Here is a 12416-nt window from a genome sequence, read left to right as displayed (position 1 = left end):
TGCTAGCCTTACGAGGCTCAGTGGGCAGAGTGAAAGCTGCAAGATTTCAGGACTTTTTCAATGTAGATATAAAATAGAAATTATTTTAAAAAGTACCAAAAAATCCTATAACATTTGTAAAACCTTGATTTAAACAATAAGTATTTTTCTTATTAATTAATTAATTGAAAGAGAACCTTCAGCTGATACATGCTGCCCAATCCAGGGCATGTATGAGGCACTGGCTGTATTATCTCAGCCAGGTATGTTTAACTCTGAAATGGCATTTCAGAGAAAAATATACTATAAGTGCCTCCGGGGAACAAGACAGTGCTATAGACTATTTGGACAGGCAGTCCCCAGCGGCTTCTGACGGTTTGGGCAGTATATATGTGAATTGTAAGGTATTGTAGTGTTTGCCTGTGTAATGTTGACTAAGGGAGACAGAGTGCCTTCCGAAGACGGATCCTAGGTGAGCACTCCTAGCTACAAAACCTTGGACTTGTAACACTCAGACGTAACAGGCCTAAACAGGACTGAATATTTCAAATAAAGTAGGAAGCCTATTAGATGCAATACTTCATTTAAAGCAAACCAATGAAAAGAGAAGTATGGATGCAAAATAAAATTACAATTTATTTAAAAACAATTCATAAAAGTACATAGGAAGGAGAAGTAAAGTAAAGGATACCACAGTAGATAGGTAAGAGGTATAATTCAAAAAATATATGTATACTGTATATTAGACAGACATAGACACATCCAGAGTTATGTCAAGGCAAAAAAGCTTATCCAAATAACCAGACTTGTTAAAGGGTCACGTGCAAGAAAAATTCTATTATTTAAATATCCTGCTATAATAGTTTATAATGCAAAGTGCCCAGCAAAATGCAATAATAGAAAAAGTCCATGGATGATGCTACGTCTAAGTCTGGAACATAGGAAAGTCTCAAGGGTTACCACTGCCACAAAAAAATCTCAAAAAAAACATAGATTATAATGGAATAATATAAGGCTAAGTGCCAGCTTGAAATATGATGTGGACATGTGTCAGTAAATGTTTACCACGGAATGGACAGGAAATACATCATAGTATAGTAAATATAAAGGGAGTGGAAGAGAGAGACAATACAACCTGATCACTGTGGAAGGAGGGACAATTTACCATGCAAATAGACAGCGTGTCTGAAACTCTTAACACATCAGGATGACAATCAGAATGTCAGATACTAAAAGTAAAACACCCCTGTAGTTTGTGTGCTAAATAGCCATAATTAAAAAAAAAAACAAAATACTTATTCCTACCAGGATTTGAACTCTTAACACTGTAGTTTCAGAGGCTGATGCCTTACCATTAAGCTGTCCAATTAAGTGATACTAACTGATAGTTTTTCTTGTCTTATGAGATCAACCATGAAAATACTCAGGTGACTAAAAGTCTTTGTGATTCTGATGTTTGAAGAAAGTCACACATCAGACTCACATCAAAATCAAACATCATTTGAATTTGGCTTGCTTGCAGTCTGTGCATAAGTCCCAATGAGTTTTAGACAAGTTTGCACTGAAAATCATATAAGCAAATAGAACTCCTAGGTTTTTACAGCTGAGTTTATAGCTCAGTGTTTAGTGCACTGGCTTTAGGGCACAGAGTTTTGGGTTCAAGTCCCATCAGCGAAGTTACTTATTATTTTTTTTATTACAGTTGTAAAAGTCACTTATCAAAGTCACTTGTCAAAATCACTTGTCAGAATAAATCACTCATCAAAATCACTTATCAAAATCACTCATCAAAATCACTCGTCAGAATCACTTATCAGAATCACTCGTCAAAATCACTTGTCAGAATCACTTGTCAGAATCAATCACTCATAAAAATAACTTGTCAGAATCACTCGTCAGAATCACTTATCAAAATCAGTTCTCAGACAGGGAATTTAGCCTCAAACTGACATCATTCTGATGTTTGATTTTGATATCTGATCATGTCCTAAAATGGACACTGTACAAGTGACAATACCAGAAACATCATTCTTCTTTGTGTGCAGAGCACGTTTTAAGGACAGATGAACAATACTAAACAGAGTCTAAAAATTAGCTATGTAGTTGTAGGCACAGGTGGAGCCTTGCAGAAAATGTCAATATGCAAAAAGCATCTTATAGGAATCTGTCATCAGACTTTTGCTATGTAATCTGAGCACAGCATGAGGTAGGGGCTGAGACACAGATTTCAGGGATGTGTCACTTATTAGACTGTGTTCCCATACAATGAATGTGTTATCACCAGGAGATTATCACTGACCGGACTAGCTCCCTCATTCCAAGTAGTCTGACCAAGCCCTCTCTGATAAGCAGTGTCAATAGACAATGTTCACACAAAGCTGTGGTATGGGTGGGGGCAGCTTTTGAGCTCTGCTGCATATAAAAACTCTTTCACAGCTGCTGCACTCAGTAAACTAAGTGATACAGCACTGGAATCAGGGTCTCTTATTACATTATGCTGCTCTCAGATGAAGTAGCAAAAACCTGCTGACAGTTTCCTTTTAAAGCACCACTCCAGCGTTTTGTTTTTTCGGTGCTGCAGTGGTGCTTCTCATGTAAGGTCCCTGCTCCCAGTCTTATACTCATGTTCCAGCATCTTCACTTTTTTCCGGTCCTGTGGCGCCATCTTGTGACCATAACTTCTGTCTGGCTGGAAGTCAGAAGTTACGTCACAAGCTCTTAATGGAAGTCTATGAGTGTCAGAATGAGGTTCTCATAGACTTGCATCGAAGAGTTACCTCTTGGTCACTCCATGAGACACTGGAGTTATACAGGAAGTCACAAACTGCCGGAGACCGGTGATAAAAGGTGAAGAATGGTGGCAGGTGAATATGAGTAGAGTCAGTGACCTTAGATTGGAAGCACCACTTTAGCGTTAAAATTAAAAAAATATTGCTGGAGTGGTGCTTTAAAAAAGTGAGAACTAGATTCCACATTGTGATTGCAATAGGCAACTTACATTTAAGATTTTTTTTGATTCCTCACCAATGTGATCCTTTTTGAAAATGTAGAAATTAAATGGAAAAACATCCAACAAAGCAGATTCCCATCACAGTCTACTGTACAGCGGTGCACCGATTTTAATTGGAATAGAGCGTGTCATTTTGTCTCAGCGGGTGACCTGACCCGCTATCCACCATTCCGGACTGAATCAATATAATCATGTCTCTTACCTATTCATTTGAATTTCTGTACCAGCACAAGTGGGAATCTGCTCTATGATTTGCCAAGCTTAATGCAAGGTTGTGCAGTCTTGCATTTCCACAGCCAAAACAAGCACTTGCTTGTATTATGAGGGAGTTGCTAGTAAATGTTGAAGGGTATGTGGTAAAATGTCACATTAGACCTTATTTACAGAAAGTGCTGTAAATTCACAGCAGACATAATACAGGATAATGGAATAAGTGGATTAAAATGCTTGCCCTGGAATGAAAATAAGTAGATGAGATAGACTGTGCAGCGGAGGAGCAGAGCCCAGACTTGCTCAGGCAGGCGGCAGCGGCGCGCAGGAAACTCACGGGGGCCCCCGAGCTCTAATAGATCCCTGCACTGCTAATCCATAAGGATGGAGATTTACCCTACAAGCACGTTTTCCAGTATATTTTCATCACAGTATTTAGCTTTCTCTATCATTAGACCAACTCTACATTTTCTCCATCTCTATATTTCTTAGTAATTATGGCATAGCTCACTTACGACCTCTATATCCAGATTCATTGCACATCATACATCATACTTGGCTACTCCATATGCATAATTCCCACATGTCATTGCTTCAAATACACATATATCTTGTGTTAAATCTTCATTAAGCCTAATTAGTAGCGTCTCCTTCTGCAGGGGGTGTGGCACTACTGCAAAAAGAAACACAATTTATAATAATTGAGATAGTAGGTATAATGGTCTCTACCAAGGGAGAACAGCCTGCTGATTCCTGCATCCACATCTCACTGAGTCCACAGATAACATCAATTTCTACATACACTGGCAAATAAGTCTTGACAAACTATTACAAATTATTCCTGCACATTCATGTGCCACAGGGGGTGCCAAGCATTGTCTAAGAATCCATACTAGATTTGCATGGTTAACCCCAACCTCACTCGGATAAATGCAGCATATTCATTGTAGGGTAGCAGCAAATTATTTTGTATAGTGACTAGACCAAGTTTTTAAAGAATGTTTCCCCAAAAAAATCAATATGGAGAAGCAAACAAGCTGGTTGTCACCTAGCTTTCCTGGACTCCTGAGTGGTATATTGGTTAGAATATACAGTAAGACATTAGAGATGAGCGAACCCGAACTGTAAAGTTGGGGGTTCGTACCGGACAACTAGTGTCCGGTGCTGAACTCTGAACCAGGGCTGTGGAGTCGGTAAGTCAAACCTCCGACTCCTCAATTTCCATAACTCCGACTTCAACTCCACGACTCCGACTCCCTCATACATGGTTCATGTTTAAGTGATAAATTTACTGTAGCACAGATTCATCTCAGCTAAAAGTCTAGACCCTTAGATCAGGAATAGGACATTTCATAACGTTCCCAAATTCTTATGAAAAAATATTCCCCACAAACTGCATTGAACTACTGTCCCCAATTTATTATATATTTTAGGAGTTGGAGTCGGTCCATTTTATACCGACTCCAACTGCACCAAAATGGATACCAACTCCAACTCCACAGCCCTGCTCTTAACATGAACTTCTCCTGGAAGCCCATTTTACAGTTCGGGAGTCCAGGAGAGAGAGAGACAGAGAAAGAGAGAGATTTTTTCCAGCTCCAAAGTTTGGGTCCCTATTGATTTCAATGGCGTTTGGGTTCAGGTTCATGTTAGGGCACAGTTCTAGTACCCGAACGGAACTTTGGACTAAACTTCAATCGGGTACCAGAAACCGAACTTCCACAGGTCCACTCATCCCTATAAGAGATCCTTGCTTCCCTATATAGATTTTAGGACTTTGTGAATGGTGATTTGCAATTTTGCAATTCTTTTGTTGACCAAGTTGATTTTCACCCAGATATAAGTAATGAGTGAATACAGACGTGCACTTTGTTTTAATGAAAATTATTTCATCCCACAAACTATTTATATGTGCATGAAGCTCTTTCAAAGACAAGTCCAGCAATACCTTTACATGGCCAGTCCGTTCCATCATTACTGAGAAATCAGTATTGGAATTGATATGTAAATGAGGCTGAAGATCTATTTGTAGATCTAAAGCCTCTGTCACTTCAGCTCGATTTCCCGCCCATCACTGCCCCCTTCTGCTTGACTGACTGCTACTTTTCCCCAAGTCACAGAGCATAGAGACTGTCAATCAAGCAGGAGGATGTGACCCTGGGCAGGGAGTAGAGCTGGAGTGACAGAGGCTTCAGATATACAAATAGATCTTCAGCCTCATTTACATATCAATTCCAATGCAGATTTCTCAGTAATGATGGACTGGCCTGGATGTGGAAAGGTATTGTTATACTTGTCTTTGAAAGAGCTACATGGGGCATTTGGGGGGTAATATCCTGCCAACAGCTTCCCTTTAACTTGTTTCTGTACCCAATATTGTGACAAGAATGACACCCCATGTTATACAAACATGAAAAACAAAATGTACACATCTCACAGGTGGCTCACTGGACGCCGTCCATTGCCCATCTGTCTTCCATAAGCTCCAATTTTACAAAGCATACTTTCAATGTACACATTTTTGTACTGTATGGCTGTGACAAATGACATCAGTCACGCAAAGGCTCCCAAGTTTAAACATGTATACAATAAAAGGGTTTGTCCACTACTTGGGCAACCCTTTCTCAATCTGAATGTTTTTTCTCTGCTTAAAATAAAGACAATTATACTCACCTCCCGGGCCAGCGCCGTTCCAGTGGTGTCGGAACTTGCGATTCCAAGGCTCTCGTGCGGTTGTTATGTCACGTGAGCCCTGGGTCCAATCAGCGCTGGCATCACTGTCCCTGCCTTCAGATGTCTAAGTAATTAAGAGGAAGTGACAGTTGCGGCTGCCGCTTGTTTCCCCTTAATTACTTATATGTCTGAAAGAGGGGACAGTGATGCCAGCGCTGATTGGGTGCAGGGCTCACGTGACATAACAACCATACGTGAGGAGGCCTGGGAACACGAGTGCTGACACCGCTGGAACGGCACCGGCACCGGAGGGTCCTATAGGTGCTTTTATTTTAAAGGGGGCAAACACTCAGATTGAGAAAGGGTTGTCCTAGGAGTGGATAACCCCTTTAACATATAAATCTTTTATACCGAATGGCACAAGATTGTATTCAGTTGGTAATATGACGACTCCATGACCTATTTTTCTTTTCAGGTTTAGGGAGCAATCTTCTCTAATACAACTGGGAAATAATAGCTTCATCACCTAGAGTTCTAGACTCACTATTCCGTACCGGTCACGCAGACATCAGAACTGATTTCTGATATCTTCTTCCTGGTCCTTTAAGGTCAAGATTTCCAAAATACCAATTTAGGAGATTAAATCTATAGGGGTCTTTAACCTGCCCAAGACAGGAGGGGGTCTGGGTGCATCTGTAACTTTCGAAGGGCCTACTGAAAGACCATCTTCTTTTTAATATATATATATTCACCACTACATTTAATGCAGTTGTACAATGTGTAGGTTTTTTATGTAGATGTAACTGAACATCCTTTATTGCTAAACAATATGTGGGTGGTCCATTGACTGCCGATAGAAGGCTTAATTGACTAAAATATGCTTGCAGGGTACAATTAACCTATAGAAGTAAAACTAAGTTTAACGAACAGATGGCTCAGGCCTAAAGATAAATTAGGGACATAATAATTCACGTTACAAATTGCACTAACTCTCCAGTTACAGCTGTCAATGTCTAGAAACTGTGGAATAGTATATTACCGATCAGGATTTGGATATTAATAATTACTATAAATTATGGAAATGTCCCAGTTTTCCATGACTTCTACAGAACATCTATAAGAAACAGCGCTTTGTGATATGAAATCTCATTGTAAAATGTTACATTGAACTCATGGAGAACATCAATCAAATATCTCCATATGGACATGCTGCTAATGTTAATGTTCAAGGTGATCTGAAGGTGAACATATTGGAAGTATAGATCATGAATCACTAGGTCATACATGTACAATATGCTCCTCCTAAACTCTCAGACATGATCAAAAGAATTTCCAAGAACAGTTTACATCGAATGTAATTTGTAAATCAATCCTGGTTTTAATTACTTTGTGGAATTTGACAAAAGTAACATTCATGTTCGATCATTTTTACAAACTGTTCTGTACATTGACTGCCCTACACAAACTGTTCCTCGCAAAACAATGGGACCCAAGTTGTCACAGGTGACAGAATGGCACAAAACAGGGCACGTCTTAAGAAGGCACTAGTTGTCCCGAGCAAGAAAAAGGCATTGGATATAACTGTCTTTGGGTCTACAGTACACTATATTAGTCAGCAGCCACAATTTGCAGTCCTATGTAAAATAAATATACTATATCTTGATTATACTCCTACGATATGACAAATCCAGTCCTTCTACTATTTACTAGTATTTTATTGTTAAATGCATTCATAGCCCATCAATTTCATACTTTAAAAGTTCTGAAAATAATCCAGCAAACTAGTAACAATATGAGGAAAAATGGAAAAACAGAGCGGTGTCTCGTTAATTGTTCATCAAACACATAATTCGTCTGCCAGACTTGATCCTTTTGCTGGTGGGCTCTTTAACTCCAATTCCTCTATCTGTCAAAACACTAGAAGAAGAAAAAAAGAGGACGGCAGCAGCAGCAGCAGGGCTGCAAACTACACTGGTCCGTGACACCGGCTGGCGGTGGAGATTTAACACAAACAGGATTACGATGCAACCAATCAGACCCCGAAGGCTCCTCTACACAACCCCAAAAAGCAGAATACATTATTGATATGTAAAACAAATACCATTTTCTACAGAAATGGAGAAAGAAATAAAAAAATATATCCATAAATCTTATTTTTTTTGCCAAAATTGTCATATTAATCATTCAGATATGTGATTTTATTATTTCTAAGTCTTTTAGTTTAATGTGTTTAATACCATCGCTGAGATATAATTATGTATGTATTATGGATATGGACATCTAGATGCACAAGGACATTTACAAGTAATCATGGAAATATAGACGCACGGCCACATTAAACAACCATATCCATAGATCACTCAGTCTGTAAGACAATGCACTAGGGACTATGTGTGCTAGGACGGGATATTCATGTATTTATCTAAAAAAAATGGTGCTGGGGTCTAATTGGATTCCACATGCACCAGGGACAGGAATTAGCTGTTTACCCAAATGCTGCATCACTTTGGCTACCAACTCATTTCAGTCCAATAACCTAGATTGCTTTCCCATGACCACTATGCATTTACTTAGACATTAAGGAGAGAATCCTTGACTTTAAATGCCAAGCCCATTACACTTCATTAAGATGTAATTAGACTTGCACATCACAAGAAAGCAATGTGCATATCCTTCAGCATCCCCTCCTGTAACATGCCAGCTATAGCTACCAACATGCCAATATCTGGGGTTCTGTCTGAAGTCTAAGGAGAATGAGGGCAAGGATTAGTTGGCATTCTGCTTTAGTGTGAAATTCAGCAAGGTCTGGCCAGCCTCCAGCCTGGAGCAGTAAACAGATTAGAGCATGGTAATGCTGCTGTCAGGAGCAGTTTTCTTCAGCTATCTATTGCTTTCTATGGGAAGTTATTTGGGCTGTGCAGTCTGCCTTTCCTACAATCCTCATAAATAAAGTTCTTCTAGCCTCCTTCATTGACTCCCTCCTTGGCTTCCTCTGCAGTGTGTGCTGACCAAATACACAATTGATCACAGAGCCTTCTTCTGATAACACTTCTGCCCCAAACTGAAGCCAGATCCAGATTGTGCCTGCTGCCTGTCACAGCAGCACATGCAATGATCTGTGTAACATGGACATCTTCCCAGAAGCAGAGATAAATGGACCATGGTGGCATTCCTCACATAGCATGCACAGTCACAATGTGCTGGGACCTGCCTGCCAGCATGAGCCCAGCTAGTTTACTGTACCTGAGCAGGCTCCAGCAGAGCCAGGATGGTGACGATGAGGAGGCTTGGAGGAGTCTGCATGATGCTGCTCCCCTGTCTGGCCAGCACATCAGCACTGATCGCTGCTACTGCTGCTGCTGCTGCTGCTGCTGCACATCCTGCGCTGTCCCTGGTGCTGATCCAGCAGCCAAAGTTTGGAGCCCAGCAGAAGGCGAGAAGCGGTAAGGGGCTGGAGAAGGAGGAGGAGGAGAGCTCTACAAGAGGTGCTCAGACCTGGGCAACGGATGTGACATCACTAAAGCTCTGGGGGGGTCCTGCTTGCATTCATTTTGGGGGGGTTCTTCAATTAGGTGCCCCAAAATAAGAGTTAGGTGTAATAACACAAAGCTTATGTCTTCTTCATACAAGAGCCCGGCTCTGCTCTCTGGACTGCTTGTCTGAGCACAAAGTCCACAGTCCGATGCCCACCTTGTCCCTAGATACAGTGCACTGACGATCTGCAGAGACGAGCTGCTCCCCTTGGCTGTGTGCCTTGTGCTGGGATTGTCTCAGCCACTACATTGCACTAAGATACTTAGCAGAAGCTCACTCAGGGAGGGAGGATGTCTACTGCAGAGCACTTGCTGGTCACTCCAGGAGGGAGAGGGTGGCCACAGAGGGGTTAATGGCAAAAGCAGTGACCACTTAGGTATGGTGGGTGGAAGATTGCTTCATTTCTTTTTGCTGCTTGTGCTGTTAAAGGAAGGTGGGACAGAAAGGAAGAACACAATGAGAGGTGGGAGAGAAGAGAAGACACTCTGAGGGGTGCGAGAGGAGAGAAGACACCCTGAGCAGTGGGAGAGGAGACACCCTGAGGAGTGGGAGAAGAGAGGAGACACCCTCAGGAGATACAAGGAGCTCACAAACCTGCAACCTGTTACCTTATCTCCTGGTGCTGGACAGCTGCTCTGCTCATTCTGGCCATATACATGAGACACTGAGAGACTATATAGCAATATAAACATATATATATATATATATATATATATATATATATATATATATATATATATATATATACATGAGACACTGGCCCAAAGAGAATGGTGACATGCATGGTATACACTGTATATCAATGTAAACAAATATATGTATATATACCTGAGATACTATGGCCCAAAGAGAAAGAGGCCGTGCATGGTATTTATAGCAATATAAACAAATATATACCTAAGTTACTATGGTGCAAAGAGAAAGAGGACATCCATGGTATATACAACAATATAAAAAATATATATGTATATATACCTGAGATACTGTGGTGCAAAGTGAACGTTAACATGCATAGTATATACAGCAATATAAACAAATATATATACATATATGTATACCTGAGAAACTATGGCCCAAAGAGATAGATGACCTGCATGGTATATATAGCAATATAAATAAATATATATGTATATATACTGTACCTGAGATACTATGGCCCAAAGAGAAAGATGACATGCATTGTAAATATATAACAATAGAAACAATATATTTATTTTTTTTGTTTAATCTGTCTACAAAAGTATCTTATGGGGTTCTATAAATTGTAGTAAATAACTAACAGCTGCTCATAAATGTTACATGTCCCCATTCCGATCTAGGAGTATGTTCATTTTTATGTTCATATTTAGACATACTGCAGACATCTTCCCCAAACTCAGGATGCAATTTTAATAATGTTTACATTCAGAATTTAGAGCAGGTTTATTTATTAAAAGAGTGATGATGCAATTAAAGAGCTCTTCTAAGGGCTCGTGCACACGACCGTATTTTCAGTCCGAGTGCTGTCCGTCAAAAAATCGGCTTGCTCTCAGACCAATGTTATTCAATAGGGCAGTGCAGATGAAGAATTTTTTTCATTGACTGAATCTTTCTGGGGAAAAAATGGCAGCATGCACAATTTTCCTCCAAACATCGTATGAGATTCACCTGTTCAAGTCTATGTGTGCGAGAAAAATATCGGATGCCATACGGAGCCACAGTATAACATCTGATTTTTATGGATACATTGTAATTCTGTAACATAGGAAACTGTAAATGCTTCTGTAAATGATTAATAGCTGCTGCTGTGAAGAAGAAAAAAAACGGATTGTATGCTGACAACACAAGGATGACAAGTGAGAAAAAACTTTTATGGATGACACTCTGACCAATGTTTTATTCATTTGCGTGAACCTACCCTAAGAGCTAAAGACTGTGACGTGACTATAGCTTTACCATTGCTGTAGATACATTTCTCTAAACAAACTATACTATCTGCTCATTATTATCTAAATTGCCTTCCACATGTCCTAACACAATTCTATTTTAATGCAGCATTCTGACTTGTGTGTAGGGGGGGTTCTGTAACACTGCTCATCCTGAGCCTCCTGGTTCATGATGAGAGAATTACACAGACTATTTGATAGAAAGAATGAGCAGGGAGTAAATCATTCTGTAATGCATGTTTTTATCTAATACATGCTTTGTAGAAATCTGAGTGACAACAATAATGGAAGGTATCATGGTGACCATCTTTGTACCTTAAGAGACCATTATAACCCATTAGTGTCTCAATACATTATTAACATAATCTATATTTTTTGTATAAATGCTATTCAACCATTGTGGTCCCATAGTATTTATTATTATTTCCTGACAGCTTCAACAAAAAATGTGCCACTCGCAACACTATACACATTTACACGTGCACCTCCTACATTCTGGACATGCACCACTCATACACTGAGCACATAGCACATATATACCATCCTAATTTAGTGGCCACACCAAATATATACCAAGGACAAGCTGTACTAGTTCCGCAGGTATACCATTTACTCATTCGATGAATATTGCAAACACACCATTGACATGCTAGAGCTATGGTGCCCATACAGCACCTGTTCACTGGACCTATAGGCTTCTGATCTCTGGACCTATAGGCACTTGATCATTGGACCTATGGGCACCTGATCACTGGACCTATAGGCACATGATCATTAGACCTATAGGCATATGATCATTGGACCTATAGGCACCTGATCACTGGACCTATAGGCACCTGATCACTGGACCTATAGACATATGATCATTAGACCTATAGGCTTATGATCATTGGACCTATAGGCACCTGATCACTGGACCTATAGGCACATGATCACTGGACCTATAGGCATATGATCATTAGACCTATAGGCACCTGATCACTGGACCTATAGGCACCTGATCACTGGACCTATAGGCACCTGATCACTGGACCTATAAACACATGATCATTAGACCTATAGGCACCTGATCACTGGACCTATAG

The 12416-nt window shown here is 40.1% G+C and overlaps 1 protein-coding gene across 1 annotated transcript in view; it reads right to left on the bottom strand.

Annotated features, from left to right (window-relative positions):
* OLFM3 (olfactomedin 3) overlaps positions 1-9784 on the bottom strand; it is a 410172-nt gene extending 400388 nt beyond the window's left edge. The window contains exon 1 of the mRNA XM_073642855.1: positions 9116-9784. Within this exon, the coding sequence (XP_073498956.1) occupies positions 9116-9175 (60 nt within the window). The 5' untranslated portion in view covers positions 9176-9784. The remainder of the gene's footprint in view (positions 1-9115) is intronic.
* Positions 9785-12416: the final 2632 nt, after the last annotated feature.

This window comes from Phyllobates terribilis, unplaced genomic scaffold (genome assembly GCF_046119375.1).
Source record: "Phyllobates terribilis strain yellow unplaced genomic scaffold, ASM4611937v1 Scaffold_8__6_contigs__length_399053987, whole genome shotgun sequence".
Lineage (NCBI taxonomy): Eukaryota > Metazoa > Chordata > Amphibia > Anura > Dendrobatidae > Phyllobates > Phyllobates terribilis.
This window is presented reverse-complemented; position numbering and strand designations above follow the sequence as displayed.